Here is a 25,815-nt window from a genome sequence, read left to right on the forward strand (position 1 = left end):
CCTCCAGTTTGCACTGTGATGCACTGGAATGCTGCAGCATAAACACTGTCCCATCCACAACTGACTTCAGCTCTGATGAAGAGTCATCTAGACTCGGAAAGTTACCAAACTTAAGATACCACTGCCTGAGCTGGAGAAGAACAAATGTCTGTCCAATATGCAGGCCTCCCCCCCACACCCCCCACACCGCCCCCCACCCACCCCTCCCACCACCGCCCCAACATGCAGACTCCCCAAGCTCCTCACGTGAAGAATTCCACCTCACAATAGACCAACAGCTTGCTGCTATTGGTTGATTGGCTTGCCAAGGAAACAGTTTGAGTCAAAGAGGGTGGCGCTGGAAAAGCACAGCTGGTCAGGCAGCATCTGAGGAGCAGGCTTAAGCCTGAAATGTCGACCCTCTTGCTCCTCGGATACTGCCTGACTGGCAGTGCTTTTCCAGCGCCACCCTCTTTGACTCTGATTTCTCCAGCATCTGCAGTCCTCACTTTCCCCAGAAGGAATGGATTCGGGCCACTTTTTGTGCAGCCAAATTAGCAATAGAATCACTGAATCGTGAATGGGATGCCATTTGGCTCATTGCATTGTGCTAGCACCCAGTTTGCAGGAGCACCTCACCTACACTTTTCTCCCCATAATGCCCTGCAATTTTTTTCTCGTCAGTTAGTTATCTAATTCCCTTTTGAAAAGCCTTGGGTTGATCCTGCTCCAACAAACTCTAAGGCCGCGCATTCCAGATCTTGCGGCGTAGAGGTTCATCGCTCATATTTTGTACACACTGAGATTGAGGTGGGGGGTGCTGCTGCAGCCATCTTCAAACACCAAAGCCTTCACCTCCTTGAGACAGTGGGTAATGTTCCCTCTAAACTATGCAGCTGTTGCTCCGAGAGTCCGGGTACACCGATTGTCATGCCATCCATGTTCTTGGCATTGTCTTCTGGTTTCAGGAGTCACTACTTCAGAGGCCAGCACAGAAGGGAGAGAAAGACAAGCTGGAAGGTGGGTAGTGGGCACTTCTAACGTGCAATCTGGTGTCCCATCGCCCACAGTGACACAATGAGCAACTTTTGTGCCGCACGCATTCCTGAATAGCCCATCTGATGGCACAGACCCCTTCAAAGTGGGTACTGTTAAAATTATGTTTTTGCAGGGAAAGCATGGGAGCGCTCCCTACTGACTTCACAGAGAAAAACAACACAAAATGCTGTTGCTACCCAAAACCACACACACTCCAAGACCCTGCCCCCTTGTGGCTAGGCAGTCTTTCTGACTTGGCAAAAGCATTTCTAGGCTCAGTATTGGACCAACCCAAATCCAGCAAGCTCAGGGGAGTGGGAGGGGCTGTGGTGGTGCCCCTCTGAGGGTACAAAGTGAGATACAAATTTCAGAGGACAGTTGGTGCGGGAATTGAAACCATGGTGTTGGCATCTCTCACTAGCTGTCCAGCCAACTGAACTGACCAAGTCCAAAATATCGAAATGCATTATACAGTGAGCACGGAATGGCAAGTCAAAGTAAATGGCTAATAGGGCATAAATTTTATATTTACTCAAAGGAGTAATTATCCAGGTCATCAATGCTTACATAAGATAATGGAATCTTATACACTGGGGACATCCTTTGTAGCTGGATTCTAGGGGCCTAGCTAATTGACTGAAGGGTTTGTTGGACCAAATGGGTTTTTGAATCCTTGGCTCTTGTTTTATGCACTCGTCCACTTTACCACCAAATGTGGTGATGTCAACTAATGACGTGTCTCCATAATAAAGAAAGAATTCCTCTTCCACAATTGGTATAGAACAATGTCACTTGTTCTATAAGCAGCAAGAATGCATTGGAAAACTGGACAATGTTAGAGTGTCACTGCTCTGTAGCAGACCATTCAGCCTATTAAGTCCACTCCTCTATCATTTGTCCCACCAACCTCATCCCCCCCACTGTCCCGCTTACACAGCATCAGTATTTCTCTTTCACTTGCATCTGCTCAATTCCATTTTCCTTAAGTTTGACTCTTCATCATCAATCCTCTGGACAGTTAATGTAACATGGTTATTATAATGCCCCCTTTTGAGTCCTTGCCTAATTTTCTAAAGTGAGTGAGTGTGTTTGTGTGTGTGTCAGTGAGTGAGTGAGTGTGTGTGTTGTAGGGTCCAAAGCTGAGACACACACATGCCAGCTGAGAATTGAATGGCCACCCTCACACTGTGAAATACGGCTTTGGCAGCACAATGCAACAGTGCCAACTCCAGCTGAGGCACGAGCATGTTTGGGCACGCAACCCAGGCCTTTGAGCCTGATAGAGCCCCCACCCTGCACTGACAACATCTCCTGACAATGAAATGGGTCACTCATCTGTCTACTTCCATCAATCAGTCGTGAAGAGATCTGTTCTGAAAAGGAATTGGGTCTGGACAGCAGAGTCTGTACAATCCATCCTGACAACTCATCGCCCTCGAGGCCGCTTCGAATAGAATATATCCAGTCCACCCACGGTCGACACTTGGAAATACATCATTGCCTTTTTTTCTGTGCTGGGCTCAGGGTTTCTGCAGTGCTGATGATGAAAGTACTGGTGTGGATAATCCATCCATGGAAGCAACGGGAATGTGGATCTGCGTGTTCCCCGCTGAAGGAAACTGCAAAGACAAGACAGCACTTACTGAGAACTTACAAACATGGAAAGCAAAGGCCATTCAGTCCCTCAAACCTGTTCTGCCGGCCATCACTTCCTGATTTGAGGATTTGAAGCTTGGCTCTGGCCCAGAGTTGGCTCTCTGCCAGCTAAGTGAAGCCATGTGTTATCATTCTATCCATCTGCCTTGGCCCCATAACCTTCTGGTTTAAGTAGCAAACATCTAGCAATCCCAGATTTGAAATGATAAACCTCCATCCATTATTACGTTATCTTTTTGTTGACCATCCTTTTCATAATTCATTCCTGAGAAATGGGTGTCACTGGCAAGACTTGCACTTGTTGTCCATCGCTAATTGTCCTTGAGTTATGTGGGTTGCTAGGCCATTTCAGAAGGGCAGTTAAGAGTCAACCATATTGATGTGGATTTAAACGTAGAACAGTACAGCACAGGAACAGACCCTTCGGCCCACAATGTTGTGCCAAACAGAACACTAAATTAAACTAATCCCTTCTGCCTACACTTGGTCCATATCCCTCCAGTCCTTGTATATTAATGTGCCTATCTAAAAGCCTCTTAAACACCCCTATGGTATCTACCACCACCACACCCCCCGGGAGTGTGCTCCAGGTCCCTCCCACGTGTGTGTAAAAAAATGCCCCTCACATCTTCATGAACTTTTCCCTCTCACTTTAAATGCATGACCCCTAGTATTAGACATTTTGACTTTGGAAAAAAAATTCTGTCAACCCTATGTATGCATCTCATAATTTTATAAACTTCTATCGAGTCTCCCCTCAGCCTCTGCCACTCCAGAGAAAAAAAACTGAGTTTTTCTAGCCTCTTCTTATAGCTTATACCCTCTAATCCAGGCAGCATCCTGGTAAACCTTTTCTGCACCCCCTCCAAAGCCTCCCTATCTTTCCTGTAATGGAGCGACCAGAATTGAATGCAATGCTCTAAGTGCGGCCTAAGAAAAGTCTTATAAAACTGCAACACGACATCCTGACTCTTGTAATCAATTCCCCAACTAACAAAGGCAAGCATGTCATATGCCTTCCTTCCCACCCTATCTAATTGCATGGCCATTTTCAGGGAGCTATGGACTTGAACCCGAAGATCCCTTTGTACATCAATGCTGTTCAGGGTCGTGCCATTAACTGTATACTTTTCATTCACTTCCTTATATTTATCCATTTGGTGTCATATTGAAGCCATACTAGGTAAGGACAGTAGACTTCCTTCCCTAAAGTGTATTTGTGAACCAGATGGGTTCAGATCTTATGAAATAAATTTAAATTCCATTAACTGCCCTGGTGGGAATCAAACCTTAGTCACACACAGTAACCTGAAGCGGTCAGAGGAGCCAAGTGAGATTATCACTGTAGAACATAGAACAATACAGCGCAGGACAGGCCCTTTGACCATCGATGTTGCACTGACCTGCAAACTATTTTCAGCTCGTCCCCCTACACTATCCCATCATCATCCACGTGCTTATCTAAGGATTGTTTTAAATCTCCCTAATGTGGCTGAGTTGACTACATTAGAGAGTAGGGCATTCCACGCCCTTACCACTATCTGCGTAAAGAACCTGCCTCTGATATCTGTCTTAAATCTATCACCCCTCAATTTGTAGTTATGCCCCCTCGTACACGCTGACATCATCACCCTAGGAAAAGGACTTTCACTGTCCACCCTATCTAATCCTCTGATCATCTTGTATGTCTCTATCAAATCCCCTCTTAGCCTTCTTCTTGCCAAGTCCCTCAAGTCTCTCAAGTCCCTCAGCCTTTCCTCATAAGACCTTCCCTCCAGACCAGGCAACATCTTGGTAAATCTCCTCTGCACCTTTTCCAATGCTTCCACATCCTTCCCAAAATATGGAACCAGAACTGTACACAATATTCCAAGTGTGGCTGCACCAGTGTTTTGTATAGTTGCAGCATGATACTGTGGCTCCAGAACTCAATCCCTCTACAAATGAAACCTAACACACTGTATGCCTTCTTAACAGCACTATCAACCTGGGTGGCAATTTTCAAGGATCTATGTACATGGACTCCAAGATCCCTCTGCACACCCACACTACCAAGAATCTTTCCATCGACCCAGTACTCTGCCTTCTTGTTATTCTTCCCAAAGTGCATCACCTCACATTTAGCTGCATTGAAATCCATTTGCCACCCCTCAGGCCAATTCTGCAGTTTATCCAAGTCCCCCTGCAACCTGTAACATTCTTCCACACTGTCCACTACTCCGCCAACTTTAGTGTAAACTATTATACAATTTTCCCAAGCCTCCTCCTCTACCCTCCTCCTCCACCCATCATTAAACAGTCAGGGGAGAGCAAGTACTAGTCTGCCCTTGGGGACAGAAACTTAGAAACTAGGAAGAGAAGTAGGCCATTCAGCCCTTCAAGCCTGTTCAGTGATTCAGTCAGACCATGGTAGATCCTTAATCCCAACACCATATTCCTGCTTTCTCACCATGCTCTTTGATGCCTTTAAAATCTAAAATTTGTTTAAGTGTGGGGGTGCTGACAGATTAAGTGGTTCAGAAGAGAGAGTTGCCCATTGACTTTTCTTCATTAATGTCTGAAATCTTTGCCTCTCCTTGCTGACTGTTGAATGAAGGCAGGCACAGTGGTTCAGCGGTTAGTGCCTCCCAGCTCCAGGGACCCCAGATTCAATTCCACCTTCAGGTGACTGTCTGTGTGGACATTCTCCCCGTGTCTGCATGGGTATGTTCTGGGTGGGTACTCTTCAGACAGGCGTGGACTCATTGGGCCGAAAGGCTTGTTTCCACAAGTAGGGATTCAATGAAATGCCACAGATTCACAGCTCCCTCTCTAACAGCATTGTGGATCTACCTACACTAGATGGATTCATTACTACACTTCTCATGGATAACTATGGATAGGCAACATTTGCTGGCCCAGCCAGCGATGCCCATGTCCCATGAGTGAATTACAATAAATACAGGATCTGAGGAAGTGTCTACAGCATTTAGGGACACTTTTTCAAGGCCAAAAACCAGCCCGTCTCCCTCACATTCAACACTACCATTTTCAAATCTCGTTACACTTGGCTCTCTATACCCTGGTGTGAGCAAGTATAATGCTGGCTTCAACCCACCCTGTGTAAGGCCATAATACAATATTCTGATGTTGCAGAAGTTCACTTCTGAGAGGTGTTGATCTATTAGATTGGTTCAATAAGCTGAAGATTAGTTTGAGCCATATCTGCACGGATTCGCCCAATCTCCCATCTATCAGAGAACCAGCAGAAGTACCCAATGTTGTTTCTCCAAATTTTCGTCGATCTTACACCAGAGATACTCCGGGAGCCCCGTGGAAATCTGATGTCGTAAAGTTCCATCTTCAGCCTTACCTGAAATGAGAGTTTGGCTGGGCTCATTGGTGCTATTGGACTAAGTGTGCTCCAGAAGTGAATGGCAGATGGTAAAGCACTCGGTGTTAGTATTATTGGGGTCTGTCAAAAAACAGAATGTAAAATTAAAGACTTGATAAAATAAAACACAGTGCAAACCAATGTTTTGGCATATACTGTCCCACTATCAGATGTACAGTAGGCCAAATGCAGAATAAAGCATTGCTTACCTAATCCTAAAATAAAGGAAATTTAACTCTAGGTTATATCTACATGACTACACATCATACATCATTCAGATCATCAAGTCAACACTGATCGTCTAATGAGCATCCCACCCAGACAGCTATCCCCTTGACCCTACATTCACCACCGCACATTCTGGGTACTACAGACAATTTAAGAAGGCCAATCCACTTAATCTGCACATCGTTCGAGTGTGGGAGGAGAGCAGGGCACGCAGAGGAAACCCAGGCAGGTACAGGGAGCATGTGCAAACTCCACACGGTCAATCGCCTGAGGCTGAAATCAAACCCCTTGCGGTGTGGGGCAGCAGTGCTAACGGGAAGAAACTGTTCTTGAATCTGTTGGGACACGTGTTTAAGTTTTTGTACCTTCCGCTTGACGAAAGAGATTGGAAGAGATTATGACAGAAGTGGGAGAGGTTTTGGTGATGTTGACTGACTTGCCGAGGCAGTGTGAAGTATAGATGGAGTCAATGGATGGAAGGTTGGTGTGTGTGCTGGAATGGGCTGGGTTCAGGACATTCTGTAATTTCACACGGACCTGTGCAGAGCAGTTGTCTTACCAAGCTGCAACACCAGATAGAATGCTTTTTAAGGTGCATCTATAAAAGTTGGTAAGAGCCTTTACAGACATGCCGAATTTCCTTAGCCTTTTTGTCCCTCTAGTCCCAGTCTCTCCCATGAGGGGAAACATCCTTTCAGCAGCCATCCTGCCAAGTCCCCTCAGGTTGCAATAAATTCATCCTTCATCCTTCTAAAATTAAACAGATACAGGAATTCCATTTCCTTTGCAATAAAACAAACCATCCCATTTCCCTTCCCATGCTAAATTGCCCACAATGTCCAGGGAGGTGTAGGGTAGGTGGGTTAGCCATGGAAAATGTAGGGGAGGTGAGTCTGGGTGAGATGTTCCTTGGAGAGTCAGTGTGGACTTTTTGAGGTGAATGGCCTGTTTCCACACTGTTGGAATTCTAATGCTAATTCTCGAACACTGGCTGCACACCAACTTCAGATTCCTTTCCTACAGCAGCCATATCCCTCATTAAACATTCCCCCACATCATCCCAGAAATCAGTCCTGTGAACCACCTCCTTCTAATGACCTTTCCTAAATAACTCGACCAAAACTGCACACAGTAAAGTTGCCACAGTCCCATGGAAATGACTGGTGGCTGTTCAGTCTGGAGAATCATCCTATCTCAGGAGAAGGGAATGGTTGGGAAGAGAGAATCTCAACAGCTACCTCAGCCAGTGCAGGAATTGAACCCACCTTGTTGATGTCAGTTGGCACTGCAATGATGTGGAGGTGCCGGTGTTGGACTGGGGTGGACAAAGTTAAAGATCACCTGGTGTTGTGCGATTTTTAACTCTGCATTGCAAACCAGCCTTCCGAGCTAACAAACTCCCTGCTGTGTAGTACTGTAGATATGATCTCACCAATGCCTTGTACAACTGCAACAAACTATCCCTACTTCTGTATTCCTTTCCATTGGATTAAATGACAACATCACAATTGCTTTCCAAATCACTTGCTGCTAACTAACGTTTCTTGTGATTCATATCAAAGGACAGCCAGATCTCTCTGTACCTCAGAATTCTGCAGTTTCTTTCAATTTAAATAATATTTTGGTTTTCAAGTCTTCCTTCAAAGTGAACAAGGTCACTTTCTCCCACATTACACTCCTGGTAATTGTTAAAGTCCCAGTTACGTGTGTATCACTACTTACGAAATCAGTATCATATAAGCAGTACAGACGTCACAGATATGATGCATTCTCAATCTCAGACATTTCAATGACTTTTTTTCCTCTTTATTCGGGACTTTTGGAGGAAATTGAGTCATCAACACAAAAGATTCCAGAAATTAACAGTGGGAAATATTTCAGCTGATTGGTGGCAACAGACTGATTTTTCATGATCTCAGCTGATCATTACCAAACCAAAAAATGTAACTTTTTCCATTAAAAATAGTCCTATTGCCACCTTGTGGGAAAAATAATAACTGCATCAATCTTAACCTAAAACTATGTTAAACAAATCACGCAACACCAGGTTATAGTCCTCCAGGTTATTTGGAAGTACTAACTTTCAGAGCACTACTCGTTCATCTAGAGTGCTCCGAAAGCTTGTATTTCCAAATAAACCTGTTGGAATATAACCTGGTGTTGTGTGATTTTTAACTTTGTCCACCTCAGTCCTATACCAGCTCCTCCAAATCAAACCGATGACTGTGATCTAGATATTCCGATTTCTGTCGGAACAGATTCGCACAATGATCATTCTGTCTGGTATTGCCCATTTACACGTTGTCAATTTTTCTACCCAAAATTCTGAGTCTGTCTTGTCCCAAATTGGTGGGAGATTAACCAAAAAGAATTGTGGATGCTGTAAATCAGAAACAAAAGCAGGAGATGCTGGAAAAGCTCAGCAGGTCTGGCAGCCTCTGTGCAGAGAAATCAGAGTTAACATTTTGGGTCGGTGACCATTCCTCAGAATGACTGAAGAAGGTTCACAGAGTCATGGAAATGTACAGCACTTTGATCCAACTTGTCCATGCTGACCAGATATCCTAAATTAATCTAGTTCCATTTGCCAGCACTTGGCATATCCCTCTAAACCCTTCCTATTCATATACCCGTCCAGATACTTGTTAAATGTTGTAATTGTACCAGCCTCCACCACATCCTCTGGCAGCTCATTCCATACACACATCACCCTCTGCGTGAAAAAGTTGCCCCTCATGTCCCTTTTAAATTTTTCCCCTCTCATCCTAAACCTCTGCCTTTCAGTTCTGGATTCCCCCAGACTAGGGAAAAGACCTGAAACGTTTACTCTGATTTCTCTTCACGGGTGCTGCAAAATCTGCTAGGCTTTTCCAGCAACTTCTGTTTTTACTTCTGGTGGGAGATGAAGGTTGGCGAGACATTAAGGTGACGGGTGGATGATGGGAGTAGAATGCCAGGTTGGTGAGGGACTAGGGCATTTGGTTGGCGAGGGGGTTAGGGTGACTGGATGGTAAGGCTTTCCCAGGACATAAAGGGGAAGCACACATGCTCTTCCTAAAATAGGGCACCAGGTTTTTTTTACTTCTGCCCGAGAGAGCAGACACAAATTCAGGCGTAATGCCTCAGTATAAATGCAGCATTTCAGACATGGCATAGCGGTTAGCACTGCTGCCTCACAGCACTGAGGATCTGGATCAATTCCAGCCTTGGGTGATCTTGTGGACTTTGTACATTCTGTGTGGATTTCCTCCGGGTGCTCTGGCTTTCTCCCATAGTCCAAAGATGTGAAAGGTTAGGTTTTTTTTAAATTAGATTCCGTACAGTGTGGAAACAGGCCATTTGGCCCAACAAGTGGGCAATTTATCATGGCCACTTCACCAGACCCGCACATCTTTTGGACTGTGGGGAAAAAACCGGAGCACCCGGAGGAAACCCACGCAGACACGGGGAGAACGTGCAAACTCTACACAGACTGCCGCCCGAGGCTGGAATTTGAACCCGGGTCCCTGGCTCTGTGAGGCAGAAGTGCTAACCACTGAGCCCATCGTGCCGAGGTTGACTGGCCATGCTCGATTATGCCGTAGTGAGCAGGGGTGTCCAGATTTAAGTGGACTAGCTATGGTAAAGGCAGGCTTATGGGGGATTGGTGTGGAGCTGGATTTGGGTAGGATGCTGTTTGGAGGACTGGTGCAGACTTGATGGGCCTAATGGCTTCTTTCTGCACTGTAGGAATTCGAACAGTCAATGGAACGTGAATCCAGGGACTATGTTCAAGTCTCAAATGTGGGATTTAAACCTATGACCGTCTAGCATGGAATCAAGGGTGCTACCAACTGAGACACAACCACAGAGGAACCTCAATTATCCCGCATTCAATTTTCTGGATATCGGATTATCCAGCAAGATCATAAGGTCCCAGTGCTTGGCTTAACAATGCTATCCAGCATTCAATTATCCGGAATTCAATCAACTGAACAAAATACTCCCTGCCTGTGTCCTTCAGATAATTGAGGTTCCTCTGTAATACAAAGTATTTTAGATTCTATTCAGACCCAGTCAGCTGATGTGATAGGAGGTTTCAACTTTTCTCTTTGCAAGTTGGGTGAGTTAAGGTGCATCTTAAATCTATACTGACCTTACGATTAAGATCATACCTGAACATGCTGGGTAATCAGTGTTGGAGTGACAGCACTAGAGGCAGGAAACACCACTGTATTCACAACACCAGCGTTGCTTTTATCTGGAGGGGGACTGTTCTGGGCAATGAGGAGCGTAGCTGGCAGCTCCAGATCCTTTGGCTTCTTGGTTTTTGCTGGCTGAAGGTTACCAATGTTTTCTACCTTCTTCTGACCTGGGCTGGACACCTGAGCGACATCATCATCAGCAGGTTTGGTATCAAGGATATCACATTCCAACTCCTCAATCGTCTCTTCCTTCACCTTGAAATCTCCCTGGAAGGGGCTCTCTCCACCTGTTTCCATAGAGACCTCACCGCCATCTTGCAGCTGTTGCTCCTCGCCTTGGCATTGAACCTCAGGCTCCTCAGGAGGCCTCTCGAGAACCTGGACTTTCCCGTCGAGGATTGGCAGCTCCACGGTTCCGGGAGGGGAGTCGTTGGCCTGATCCCGGGATCGGTGGTTGTTGCTTTGCAGTGACTGGATGGTGAAGGTCGAGTAGAGGCCAGAGCGCATGTATTCATTCCGGGATGAAACTCTGGTGGTGGGCTTCAGCTGCCTCTGCAGAGAAAGGCCTTCGTCCTTCGGCCTGGATATTGCCCACTCACAGTCGGAGGCATCACACTTTTCTGGTTCCATCACCAGGCTGTCTGGCATAGACACAAACTTATAAACAAACTTCTGCCCGTTCACCTTCTTAATGATATTCTGGAAAAGAAACGAGTTTTGTGATAGAATAAAATCAAAAGGGGCAACAGGGATGTAGACCCTAACTTTGGCCATTAGCAAGCTGGAAGCATAGTTCAGATCTTGAGAGAGATAAAAGGGGCTTTGTTCCCCAATAAGTCAAAATTTGACTCCCATGTGTTGCTTTAAAAATAGATTATCAATCCGATATTTTCCTAAGTGATGAAGGCTGATACGATTGCAATATTTAAAAGGCATTTGGATGGGTATATGAAGAGGAAGGGGTTAGAGGGATATAGGCTGAGTGCCCACAGGTGGGACTAGATTGGGTTGGGATATCTGGTCAGCATGGACGGTTTGGACGGAAGGGTCTGTTTCTGTGCCGTACATCTCTATGACACGATGACTCTATTCCAAAAGCTCAGAGCCTTGACATGGGAAGGCTCCAAGTGTGTTGACTGCTCTCCTTTATCTCACCAACCTGCAATCTCCACCTGTTGGGCTTTCCCTGTTATCTAAGAGACATATTGCACAATTTGCCACCTCCTCAGTAGTGCAAGATGGGACAATAATGCGTTGAAATGACCCCGGAGATCAACTCAGCCTCTCCTCAACTCACCAACTATATCAGGATCCTTAAGTGGTCAACTCATGGCCCATTAAGGTCCTCAACCCGCCATCTTCCGAAACACCTGCCTCCCCAGTCAGGTGAGAAAGGTGCCTAGTTTCCCAAACCTGGGGACCAGCATGATGACTTTGGGGATGGGGAGGGTCAGTAATTCCAATGCCCCAATGTCAGGGTAATCAGAGTCTGGGATTGGGGCAAAAGGGGTGCCTTGGGATTAGGATGGGATGGCCTTGGAAAGACATGTCCCTGCCCTTGCCTCCGATCACACTGACCAACCACTTCCTGTGACCCCAACCAACGACAAGAAGTTAAGAATGACATATGTTCTCAATGCTGGATTCCCTCCCTCAGGAGTAAGATCTCAACAAGGAAAATCCTGAGACCCAGAGGCTGCTGGCAACTGACTGGCAGTGCCAATACCTGTGATAATGCAAGATACCTGCTGTCCTCATTATGCCTTTCAACTCTTGGAGAGTCAACTTTGTGGTGTTGGGGGTGGGGTGGAGGTGACGTGTTAGTTGCCACCATTCCCACACTGAGGAAAAAGTCTGTAAATCACACCCACTCAGTCATAACGGCACAGGAGGAGCCCATGTTGTTTCTGTATAGATCTATTCAATCTGTCCCATTTCCCCTCTCCATCTCTATAGCCCTAGTTTGTTTTTCCCCAGGAAATTTCCTTTTGAAATCATTAATTGACACCACTCCCACCACTTCAATTGGCAGCAAGCTTCAGCTCACTGTCACAAACTGTTTCAAAGCATTCATCGTCACGTCGCTCCCCTCCCTGATGTGATGTTTTCTGCCTCTCCCTGGTTAATTTAAACATTGGAGCTAGCTGACTTAGATCATAGAGTCAAATGCACAGAAACAGACCCTTCGGTCCAACTCATCTGACCAGACATCCCAATCTGATCTAGTCCCATTTGCCAGCATTTAGGCCATACCCTTCCTATTCATATACCCATCCAGATGCTTTTGAACTATTGTAATTGTACCAACCTCCACCACGTCTTCTGGCAGCTCATTCCATACACAGACCACCCTCTACGTGAAAACGTTACCCCCCAAGTCTTTTATAAATCTTTCCCCCTCTCACCTTAGACCTATTTTTGTACTCCCCCAAACTAGGAAAAAGACCTTAGCTGTTCACCTTATTCATGCCCCTCTTGTTTTTATAAACCTCTGCAACTTGGGTGTCCTCGAAAGTGTGAAGTGATTCACTTTGGAAGGTCGAATTTGAATGCAGAATACAGGGTTAAAGGCAGGATTCTTAGCAGTGTGGAGGAACAGAGGGATCATTGAGTCTGTGTTCACAGATCCCTCAAGGTTGCCACCCAAGTATATCAAGAAGGCGTATGATGTGATGACGTTCATTAACAGGGAGACTGAGTTTAAGAGCCATGAGGTTATGCTGCAGCTGTATAGAGGCCTGATTAGACCACACTTGGAATATTGTACCCAATTCTGGTCACCCCATTATAGGAAAGATATGGAAGTTTTGGAGAGGGTGCAGAGGAGATTTACCAGGATGCTGCCTGGACCGGAGAGGATGTCTTATAAAGAAAGGTTGAGGGAGCTAGGACTTTTCTAGTTGGAGTGAAGAAGAGTGAGAGGTGACTTGATAGAGGTGTACAAGATGATGAGAAGCATAAATAGAGTGGACAATCAGAGACTTTTTCTCAGGGCGGAAATAGTTATCACAAGGGGGCATACTTTTGAGATAATTGGAGGGATATTTAGGGGAGATGTCAGAGGTAGGTTCCTTACACAAAGAGTGTTGTGTGCATGGAATGCACTGCCAGCAGTAGTAGTAGAGTCAGCTACATTAGGGACATTTAAGCAACTCTTGGATAGGCACATTGATGACAGTAAAGTGTACAGTATGTAGGTTAGAGTAGGATAAAAGTTTGGTAAAACATCGAGGGCCAAAGGGCCTGTACTTTCTATGTTCTGATTAGATTAGATTAGATTACTTACAGTGTGGAAACAGGCCCTTCGGCCCAACAAGTCCACACCGACCTGCCGAAGCGCAACCCACCCATTCCCCTACATTTACCCCTTTACCTAATACTACAGGCAATTTAGCTTGGCCAATTTACATGACCCACACATCTTTGGACTGTGGGAGGAAACCGGAGCACCCGGAGGAAACCCACACAGATACGGGGAGAATGTGCAAACTCCACACAGTCAGTCGCCTGAGTCGGGAAATGAACCCGGGTCTCTGGCACTGTGAGGCAGCAGTGCTAACCACCGTGCCACCTATAAGATCACCCCTCAGCCTCCGAAGCTGCAGGGAAAGTAACGCCAGCCTGTTCAGCCTCTCCCTGTAGCTCAAACCCTCCAGCCCTTGTAAATCCTTTCTGACATCGTCTCAACATTACAACATCCTTCCTGCAGAAAGGTGACCAGAATCGTACAGGGTACTCCAAAGGTGGCCTCACCAATGTCCTGTTCAGACGATTTGTGTTGTAACCCTGGGTGATTCTAGTGTGCTGCGCCCATGTTTAAGTGAAGCCCAGTCTAAACGCAGGTTGCCCTCACCTTGTCATAGTAATATCGGAGTGCTCGGCTCAGCTTATCATAGTTCATGTTGGTCTTATTCTTTCGCATGCCCCATAGCCGCGCTACCTCCTCAGCATTGCGTAGCTTAAACTCGCCATCCTTAGATGTCCAACAAATGAGATCGTTCTTGTTCTCGTCCAGGAGTTGCCGTAGAAACTGCCACAATGTTATCGAGTTGTCCATCACTGACCTGTGCAAGAGTGCCAATCAGTGGAACCAGAAAATGCCTTTCTTTTAATTAGAATCATACAGCGCAGAAACAAACACTTTGGCCCAACTCACCCATGCCGACCAGATTTCCCAAGCTAAACTAGTCCCATTTGCCTGAGTTTGCCTCATATCCCTCCAAACCTTTTTATCCATGTACCTGTCCAGATGTCTTAAATATTGTAACCGTCCCTGCATCTACCACTTCCTTTGGCAGTTCATACCACCCTCTGTGTGAAAATGTCACCCCTCATATTCCTTTTAAATCTTTCCCCACTCACCCTAAATCTATACCCTCTAATTTTGAACTCCCGTACGCTAAGAAAGAGACGTGTGCAACTTAATTTATGCATGCTCTTCATGATTTTATAGACCTCTAAATTGGCGCCCCTCAACCTCTTACACTCCAGGGAAATGACTCATTCATGGGATGTGAACATCATTGATGAGGCAAGCATTTCAATAATTGAGTCTCTATAGAGTAGATAGAGGACATTCGGTCTATTGAGGCTGCACTGACCCTCCAAAGAGCATCTCACCCAGGCCATAAATTTGCAATGAGATTCTGAATCCAATCTTGAAATGTAAATTCAGAACAGTATTCATCCTGACTCTAATCCCCGAGGTATCCCACACTCAGCATTTGTCCAAATTGTATCACTGTGCTCAAGTTGGTAGCCTTGAGACAGACATCTATTATAAACCGACTGACTCCCATAGCTACCTGGACTACACCTCCTCCCACCCTGCCCCCTGCAAAAACGCCATCCCATATTCCCAATTCCTTCGTCTCCGCCGCATCTGCTCCCAGGAGGACCAGTTCCAACACCGCACAGCCCAGATGGCCTCCTTCTTCAAGGACCGCAGATTCCCCCCAGACGTGATCGACGATGCCCTCCACCGCATCTCCTCCACTTCCCGCTCCTCCGCCCTTGAGCCCCGCTCCTCCAACCACCACCAAGACAGAACCCCATTGGTTCTCACCTACCACCCCACCAACCTCCGCATACAACGTATCATCCGCCGTCATTTCCGCCACCTCCAAACGGACCCCACCACCAAGGATATATTTCCCTCCCCTCCCCTATCAGCATTCCGCAAGGACCACTCCCTTCGTGACTCCCTCGTCAGATCCACACCCCCCACCAACCCAACCTCCACCCCCGGCACCTTCCCCTGCAACCGCAGGAAATGTAAAACTTGCGCCCACACCTCCACACTCACTTCCCTCCAAGGCCCCAAGGGATCCTTCCATATCCGCCACAAGTTCACCTGTACCTCCACACACATCATCTATTGCATCCGCTGCACCCGATGTGGCCTCCTCTATATTGGTGAGACAGGCCGCTTACTTGCGGAACGCTTCAGAGAACACCTCAGGGACGTCCGGACCAACCAACCCAACCAACCCGTGGCTCAACACTTTAACTCTCCCTCCCACTCCACCGAGGACATGCAGGTCCTTGGACTCCTCCACCGGCAGAACATAACAACACGACGGCTGGAGGAGGAGCGCCTCATCTTCCGCCTGGGAACCCTCCAACCACAAGGTATGAATTCAGATTTCTCCAGTTTCCTCATTTCCCCTCCCCCCACCTTGTCTCAGTCGGTTCTCTCAACTCAGCACCGCCCTCCTAACCTGCAATCTTCTTCCTGACCTCTCCGCCCCCACCCCACTCCGGCCTATCACCCTCACCTTGACCTCCTTCCACCTATCCCACCTCCATCGCCCCTCCCCCAAGTCCCTCCTCCCTACCTTTTATCTTAGCCTGCTTGGCTACTCTCTCTCATTCCTGATGAAGGGCTTATGCTCGAAACGTCAAATTCTCTATTCCTGAGATGCTGCCTGGCCTGCTGTGCTTTGACCAGCAACACATTTTCAGTTGAGACAGAAGGTTGTGAAGCCAAGACTTACTCCAGACTGGACTCTCTCAGTAACTGAGGGTGTGCTGCACTGTTGGAGGTTCTGCCTTTCCAACAAGAAGGTAAATTATGAGTCCTAGTCAACCATCTCATGTTGACATATAAAAAAATCTCATAGCACTACTAAAACAAAGAGCAGGGGGAGTTATCCCTCGTGTCCTAGCCAATTTCTAAAGGTGGCACAGTGGCTCAGTGGTTAGCACTGCTGCACCACAGGACCCAGGTTCAATTCCAACCTCGAGCAAATGGCTATGTGGACTTCCTCTGGGTACTCTGGCTTCCTCCCACAGTCCTGCAGGTGAGATGGATTGGCCATGCTAAATTCCCCATAATGTCCAGGGATATGTAAGTTAGATGAATGAGCCATGAGAAATGTAGGGTTATGGGGTGAGTCTGGGTGGGATACTCTGCAGAGGACTGGTGTGGGCTTGATGGGCCAAATGGCCTGCTTCCATATTGTAGGGATTCAATGTTTCTAACCCTCGATCAATTTTACAAAAGCAAATGATCTGGTATAACTGTGTGTAAATCAACTGTCACATTTTGTAAATTGCATTTCAATAGTACTTAATTGGTTATGAATGGCACTATAAAATGCAAGTCCTTTTTCAACTTAACTCACTTAACAAACTCATTCCTATGCTTCAACCAATTTCTTATTCGCGGATTAGAACCCTTCAATCTCTCCACAACTTTAAACTTAAAGGGTGGCCTCCTAAACAGAAAACTAAATGATGGCTTTTGAAAATCAAGATACAACATATTGCAAAGTTCTCCATTAAAATACCATTTCCTAGGAAAATGGGAGTAGTTGTCAGTCACTTTGCCCCTCCAGCCTGTTCCGCCAACCTAGGGTCAAGAATTCCAAAAATTCACTACCATTTCTTCCTCAAAGTCAGGGAGTCAGGCCTTTCCTATCTGAATATGTTATTTACTAAGTTATCATACCAGTGACAATTACATTATTTCGGACTGATGTACTCTCTTCAGCTACATCTTTCTTTCTTTGTTTTGTTCTTAAATTATTTAAAACAATGATGTTTTGTGTAACAAATGAAAGCTTTGCACTGTATTTTATTGCATCCTTACTGTAAAATACATGTGACAATAAAATCAAAATCACATCAATTTAAGTTAGTATTACTATGATAATTGTTAGGACCAGGAAAGATCCCTGTCTTTAATCTCTTCAGTTGGCCACAACAAAGAATTTTTCATTTCTGTTTAGCACGCATCCACATCACCCTTGAACTAAAATGTAATGGTAGTTGAAATTAAGGAGCAAATTACAAAGTTTATTGGTTGACGAACACCAATAAAGTTAGTAATTTTCAACACACACGCACACACACACACACACACACACACACACGCGCGCACACACACACACACACACACACGCACACACATAAAGTTTATAAAGGGGAGAGCGTCTGGTACAGAAAATAAATTGCGTAGTTTAAAAAGTCCTTGAGGCGTTAGGTTTGAACTTGAGAGCAATATTGTTTAATTGATGTCTTGTATTGTCTGCGATGAGTTCTTAGTGAATGGATTTTTCTCTAATTTGCCTGATCACTGGGCACTGTTTTCTCAGAGGCTAACAGAATAGGAGAAGGACAGCAAGGTTTTATGAATTTATCATTCTTCTAAATCTCTTGGCCCAAAACCTGTTGCCAGAAATAAATTCCTTTACATATTCCTGTGTCTAGCTTCACTTTCTTTCCCCAAGATGGGTGATCTGCAGGTGAATTTCAAAATGGTGTAAATCAAACAGGGGATACAGATCTGAGTAACTGGATTCAAAATTTTGAAAACAGGTTAATTTAAAATTCAAAATAGATATTCTCTATTCATGAGATTGACTCAACTTGGTCAGGTGATCATACTAAGTCATTATTTTCGTTTTCAAAACCATTTTGAGCTTAGCGAGTTTTGAGAAGATTTGTAGCTCAGGTTGAGGTTCTGGATGTAGGTTTGCTCGCTGAGCTGGAAGGTTCATTTCCAGACGTTTCATCACCTACTAAGTAACATCTTCAGTGGGCCTCCGGGCGAAGCACTGCTGATGATTCCTGATTTCTATTTATATGTTTGGGTTTCTTTGGGTTGGTGATGTCATTTCCTGTTCTTTTTCTCAAGGGGTGGTAGATGGGGTCTAATTCAATGTGTTTGTTGATAGAATTCCAGTTGGAATGCCATGCTTCTAGGAATTCTCGTGTGTGTCTTTAGGCTGTATAAAGTACCAAGTAATAGAAAACAGATGAAGCAAGCTAAAATTGACAATAATTGTGTTATGATTGGGGTAAAATTTGACTAAATCCTTGTAAACTGTGTTTTGCCCATGAAAATGAGCATCTTGCTGACCTGCATTTTACTTTTTTAGAACTTTCCAATCATCCACTCTATTATAATGCCTTTTCTTCCCCCATCCCATTCTTGCACACCCTCACCACAACATCTATAACGCCAGATTCATTGAAGAAATGCACTCTAGGCATCTCTTTATAACTGATTTAGTCTCATGACCTCAATGTCCCTGGCAAGGTGAGCATTTAGTCATAGAGTCATGGAGATGTACAGCATGGAAACACACCCTTCGGTCCAAACCATCCATGCCGACCATATATCCCAACCTAATCTAGTCTCATTTGCTAGTACTTTACCCACATCCCTCTAAACCCTTCCTATTCATATACCCATCCAGATTCCTTTTAAATGCTGTAGTTGAACCAGCCTCCACTACTTCCTCTGGCAGCTTATTCCAATATACACACCACCCTCTGCGGGAAACATTTGCCCCTTAGGTCTCTTTTATATCTTTCCCCTCTGACCCTAAACCTATGCCCTCTAGTTCTGGACTCCCCAACCCCAGAGAAGAGACTTTGTCTATTTATCCTATCCATGCCCCTCATGAATTTATAAACCTCCATAAGGTCACCCCTCAGCCTCCGACGCTCCAGGGAAAACAACACCAGCCAATTCAGCTTCTTCCTATAGCGCAAATCCTCCAACTCTGGCGACATCCTTGTAAACCTTTTCTGAACCCTTTCAAATTTCTCAACATCCTTCCGACAGGAAGGAGACCAGAATTGGACAAAATATACCAAAAGTGGCCTAACCAACAATCCCTTGACCTCCAAACTCTACTCAGTACTCTGACTAATAAAGGAAAACATACCAAATACCTTCTTCGTTATCCGATCTACCATTTCATCATTATCCTTTAGGAAAGCTGACTTCCTGAGGAGCTACAGGGCTTTTGGAAAACGTACAACCTCAGTGCTATTGGCTCTTGGATTTTAATCCAATGACAGCACATAAATGGTAAGACACTTACACATGGTGTACTAGCTTGCTGCATCCCACTCTGCTACAAATTGTACACCTCAGTTTCTGACCCATCATTCCTCACTTTGATGTTGGGTCAAAGGCAATGAAGCTTAAACTCTTTTTGCTTTCGTAAGAAGGTGAGCAGATAATAAACAGAAGCATAGCAAGGGTCTTGGTGGCACTGTTGGTTAGCAGACTTGCGCCCACGTCTAATAATCTGAACCAGACTATTTACATTAAGGATGGTGATACTCTATCTGGAATGATCATGGTAACCCAATCGGGACTTTTTTTGGTGTTTTTGTGGGTTATAGCTGTTGTCAGAGCCTTTGACATTCGGATCTTTCTGTGAAACGAGGCCAGGTGGCCCATTGTACCAGCACCAGCTCTTTGATCTGTAACTGTACAAATATTCCACTTCCAAGAGTAGATGCACTTTTGCTTTTGAAAAATTCTATCTTATCTTTTCTATCTTGACCAGATTTTTAACACGGAACTGCAGAATCACACAGCCATAATATCACAGGAGGCCATTTCGGCCTATCATGATTGCACTGGCTCTCCAAGTAGGCAATTCACCTACTGCCATTCTCCCCAAAACCCTGTTACGTTCTTCTTTTGCAGTTAAATGTCTAATTCTGTCTTCAGCACATCGATCGAACCAGCCTCCACCATGCTCTCAGGCACTGCGTTAACCACGCGCTATGCAAAAACTTTTTCCTCATGTCTCGTTCACTTTTTTTTCGAAATCTGCTCCCCCTCACTGGCAATCCTTTTATGAGTACAAACAATTTCTATTTACTCTATGTAGACCCTTAATGATTTTGAACACTTCTATCAAAATCTCCCTGCTCCTGGGAAATAGTCCCATTTCTCCAATTTAGCTTCATAATTGAAATTTCTCAGTGTGGAACCATTTTTGTGAATCTTTTCTGCAATCTCTCCAATACCTTCAGAATTTTCCAAATGTTCAGCACTCAGAACTAAATACCCATACTCCAGCTGAGGCTAAATTAGTCTTGTATAAGTTCAACATAACCTCCTAGCTTTTGTATTCTTTGCCCCATTAGTAAAGCCTTGGACTACATATGTTTTATTAACAGTTCTCTCAGCCTACTCTACCACCTTCAATGACTTATGCAAATAGACATGCCTCTGCTCCTTTTGAGTTACACACCTTACTCCATATTATCGCTTCAAGTTCTTTTTGCCAAATTGAACCAAATTGAAATTCACTTGTCTGCCCATTCCATCAACGCATCCATATCCTTAAGAAGTTCAACATTGTCCTCCTCACAGTTCACAATGCTTCCAACTTTTATATCATCCAGTTTTTAAAATGATGCCCTGTACACGAATATGTGATGCCTGGAAGTTGTTATTTGCAAGTTATTTAATGATTAGATTTTTGAATCCCCTTTGTATGAAACCCTAACATCCCATTTTCAATCACATGCGCCACATGCAATCCTGAAGATTTCAGAACGAAGGCTCCTTAGACACAGTTAAATGGCTTAGAAGGTTTGAAGGTTAGGATTAGCCAGGAATCTGCGCTACTATAATGTGGCAAATGGGCACCACTCCATGTCAAGCCTGGAACAAGACAAGGAGTTGGATATTCCATGAACTACCAGGATCGAATCCATGCTATTAATATTGTTCCACACACACTCTCACCAACTGAGCTTGCCAACCCTCACAAATAAAGGTAATTTGACTTGAGAACCAAGTCTCAGAAAGGTGGGACACATGAAACCCCTCTTGAGAGCAGTTGGTTCATCAAAAATACTAGCTGTTTACCAACAGAATCAGTCCCATTTGCAAGATGTGTGTGCAGTTCTGGAATCGAGAGATGTGATACCACTGCCGAGGGTGCAGAGGAGATTTACCAGGATTTGTTTGGGCTGGAGAAGTTTAGCTATGAAGCGAGATTGGATATACTGGGTTCTTTTCCTTACAGCAGAGAAAATTGTGAAGGGACATGACTGAGATATATACAATTTTGAGGGGAATAGTCAGGATAGAGAGGAAGAAACCTTTTCTCCTTGATAGAGGGATCAATGACCTGGAGCCATATATTTAAGGGAAGGGGCCAGAGGTTTAGAGGAGATGTGGGGAAAATTATTTTCACTCAGAGGGTAATCTGAAACTCGCTGCCTCTAAGAATGGTACAGGCAGATACCCTCTGAACATTTAAGAAGTATTTAGATACATATTTGCAATTCCAAGATAGATAAGACTATGGGACAAGTGTTGGGAAATGGGAATAAAATAGTTCGGTAGTTGTTTCTGACCACACAGACTCAATAGGCAGAATAAGTTGTCGTCCATTTAAAACTGAGATGGGGAGGAATTTTTTCTCTCAGTCATAGAGCCATAGAGATGCACAGCGTGGAAATAGACCCTTCGGTTCAACCTGTCCATGCCGACCAGACATCCCAACCCAACCCAGTCCAAGGTTGCAAATCTGTGGAATTCTTTACCACAAAACGCTGTCAAAGCTCAATCATTAAGTATATTCAAGGCTGAGATAGACAGATTTTTAATCAGTAAAGTAATCATGAGGATTAGGCAGGAGAGCGAGTTGAGGATTATCAAAGCCACCATGCTGTTGGTGAATGGTAGAGTAGATTCAATGGGCTGAATGGCCTATGTCTGTTCCTATGTCTTAAACACATGAATGAGAAGTAGGACAGTCAGCCTCGAGTTTGATGCATTGTTCAATAAGGTCATGGCTGAACCGATTACTCCACATTCCTGCCTACACCTGATGCCCATCAGGGTTCTGTTATATCCGGTCATGGGTTTGAAGGAGTTTATGTTGTTGCTCATTAAGCTCCACCCAATCCGCTGCTGCCACTCAGGTGGAGGTGTTTGAGGTCTGGTTCCAAGAGGAGCAGATGTGATCTGCACCAACACCTGGTGGTCCTAAGTAATCGTGCTTAGCACATTAATGTAAACTTACATTTTTCTAATGTGCAACAAAGCTTGGAGGTGTCACTGTTTCCTTTTCTAGTCACGCTCCTCTGCTGGTCAGAAAAAGTTTACATGTAACCAGGTTAATAGTTTGGATAATTATATCAGGCTTAGATTGTGCCAGGTAAAAGCAAATTACTGCGGACGCTGGAATCTGAAACCAAAAGAGAAAATGCTGGAAAATCTCAGCAGGTCTGGCAGCATCTTGTCAAAGCTTGACAAAGGGTCAGTTAGACTCGAAACGTCAGCTCTTTTCTCTCCTTACAGATGCTGCCAGACCTGCTGAGATTTTCCAGCATTTTCTCTTAGATTGTGCCAGATCTAGCATTAAGAACAAATCAGACGAGTTTCTTTCATTAACAACAAATAACTGGTTTATTACTAAAAACAAACTTACTCAAAGGTTATTTATATCTGCATTGTGCAAAATGTGTATCTACTCTTTCAAAGAAACTGGCATACACTGACACACACACTCAGATACACACAAACACACAGAATCCTCGCAGTGAAACTTACAAACATCCAGCAACATGCAAACACACATGAAGAGAAACACACAAACATAAAGTCACAAACATATAGACACATGCAGAGAAATACACAAATACAGACTCAAACACATAGAACACACACAAAGAAACAAGCACACATACAAAATACATCGACAAACACACACATAGCCAGACACATACACACATAGAAAGATGCAGACTCTCACACACTTCTCACACACACAGATATACACACACACACATCTGAGATGAAATAAAAAATTTTAAAAAGTGTCCCATTATTCATGAAGGATGCAAGGGACACACCAAATCTGGTCAGTCTGACCCTGGTGGTAGATGAATTACTGGAATCAACATTGAGAGATAGGATTAACCATTTCTTGAAAAGTCACTGGCTACACAAGGAGACTCAGGATAGTATCTTAACTGAATATCTTCATGAAGTAACGAGAAAGATTGATGAGGACACAACAGTGGATGTTGTTTACATGGATTTTAGAAAGTTATTTACCAGGATCCCACAGACATGCTAGTCACAAAAATTAAAGTCCAGGGGATATAAGGAACATAGTGAGCTGCTTCCAAGATTGGCTTCATGGCAGGAAACAAAAGATTAATTTTCAATGGATGTTTTTCTGAACGGAAAGAGATTTCTAGAGGTGTTCCACAGGGTAGGTGTTGGTCCCTTGCTGTCTGTGATAAATATGAGTGATTTAGACTTAAGTATGGGAGGTACAATTGGGAAAACCTACAGACAACATGAAAATTGGCCAGATTAGCTGACAATGAAGAGGATGTCTACCAAGTGCAGGATGATAGCAATGGTTTAGTTGAGTGGAAGGAGAAATGGCACATGGAATTCAATTGAGAAAAGCGTGAAAACAACAATTCACAAAAAATGGGAGGAGATTGAGAAGGTCAGAGGAAGTGATCCATCTTGGAGTGTATCTACAGGTCCCTAAAAACAGCAGGATAGGGAGCTAAAACAGGCATATGGGATGCTGATCTTTCATCAGGGTTAGGTACTGACTGCAGGGATATAAAACTGGATCTCCCTCTCTCTCTCTCTCTTACATTTGGAACTATATATGTGTTTAGGTCACAGCTGGAAACAAAAGGGCAATTGTGTGCTGTTCAGGTCACCACATTCCAGGAAGGACAATAATTGCTCTTAACGTTTGTACTTTTGAATGTTATTTAAATGTCACATGTATTTTACAGTGAGAAAAACAGTAAAATACAGTGAAAAGCTTTTTCCGATTCAAAATAGCAACAGTCACGACATTGGACAGCTTTTTTCACTGTCACCATGATCTGCACCATTTTAAATAGTTTTAAGATAAAGCAAAAATTAGAAAACTACTGCTTAAAGAGGGAATGATGCCAAAGCTTGGAAATTGCAGCTTTGAGAAAAAACATTGGATACGCTTGGGTTGTTTTCCTTAGAGCAGAGAATGCTAAGCAGTTATTTAATCAGGATGCAAAGACTAATGAGAGGCCTGGATAGAGGGGAGAGGAAAGATATGTTTCCCGCAGCGATGAGGTCAGTTACCTGGGGAACAGGTTTAAGGTAATTGCTCGAAGGAGTAAAGGGGACATGGGAAAATATTTATCACACAGAGTCACCCTGTAAAAACGCCATCCCATATTCCCAATTCCTTCGTCTCCGCCGCATCACCCTGTAAAAACGCCATCCCATATTCCCAATTCCTTCGTCTCCGCCGCATCTGCTCCCAGGAGGACCAATTCCAACACCGCACAGCCCAGATGGCCTCCTTCTTCAAGGACCGCAGATTCCCCCCAGACGTGATCGACGATGCCCTCCACCGCATCTCCTCCACTTCCCGCTCCTCCGCCCTTGAGCCCCGCTCCTCCAACCGCCACCAAGACAGAACCCCACTGGTTCTCACCTACCACCCCACCAACCTGCGCATACAACGTATTATCCGCCGCCATTTCCGCCACCTCCAAACGGACCCCACCACCAAGGATATATTTCCCTCCCCTCCCCTATCAGCGTTCCGCAAGGACCACTCCCTTCGTGACTCCCTTGTCAGATCCACACCCCCCACCAACCCAACCTCCACCCCCGGCACCTTCCCCTGCAACCGCAGGAAATGTAAAACTTGCGCCCACACCTCCACACTCACTTCCCTCCAAGGCCCCAAGGGATCCTTCCATATCCGCCACAAGTTCACCTGTACCTCCACACACATCATCTATTGCATCCGCTGCACCCGATGTGGCCTCCTCTATATTGGTGAGACAGGCCGCTTACTTGCGGAACGCTTCAGAGAACACCTCTGGGCCGCCCGAACCAACCAACCCAATCACCCCGTGGCTCAACACTTTAACTCCCCCTCCCACTCCACCGAGGACATGCAGGTCCTTGGACTCCTCCACCGGCAGAACACAACTACACGACGGCTGGAGGAGGAGCGCCTCATCTTCCGCCTGGGAACCCTCCAACCACAAGGTATGAATTCAGATTTCTCCAGCTTCCTCATTTCCCCTCCCCCCACCTTGTCTCAGTCG

General features: G+C 45.0%; 1 protein-coding gene across 2 annotated transcripts in view; it reads right to left on the reverse strand.

Moving 5' to 3' along the window:
* Positions 1-241: 241 nt before the first annotated feature.
* The window catches only part of LOC132822069 (ETS domain-containing protein Elk-1-like), an 87,555-nt gene continuing 61,981 nt past the window's right edge, over positions 242-25,815 (reverse strand). For both annotated transcript variants that reach the window (XM_060835084.1, XM_060835083.1), the window contains exons 2-5: positions 14,312-14,522; positions 10,429-11,157; positions 6,026-6,127; positions 242-2,636 (exon numbers count right to left, since the gene is read on the reverse strand). In XM_060835084.1, the coding sequence (XP_060691067.1) occupies positions 2,538-2,636; positions 6,026-6,127; positions 10,429-11,157; positions 14,312-14,515 (1,134 nt within the window). In that variant the 5' untranslated portion in view covers positions 14,516-14,522 and the 3' untranslated portion in view covers positions 242-2,537. The remainder of the gene's footprint in view (positions 2,637-6,025; positions 6,128-10,428; positions 11,158-14,311; positions 14,523-25,815) is intronic.

The sequence above is a fragment of the Hemiscyllium ocellatum genome, chromosome 14 (genome assembly GCF_020745735.1).
Source record: "Hemiscyllium ocellatum isolate sHemOce1 chromosome 14, sHemOce1.pat.X.cur, whole genome shotgun sequence".
In the NCBI taxonomy this organism is placed as follows: domain Eukaryota; kingdom Metazoa; phylum Chordata; class Chondrichthyes; order Orectolobiformes; family Hemiscylliidae; genus Hemiscyllium; species Hemiscyllium ocellatum.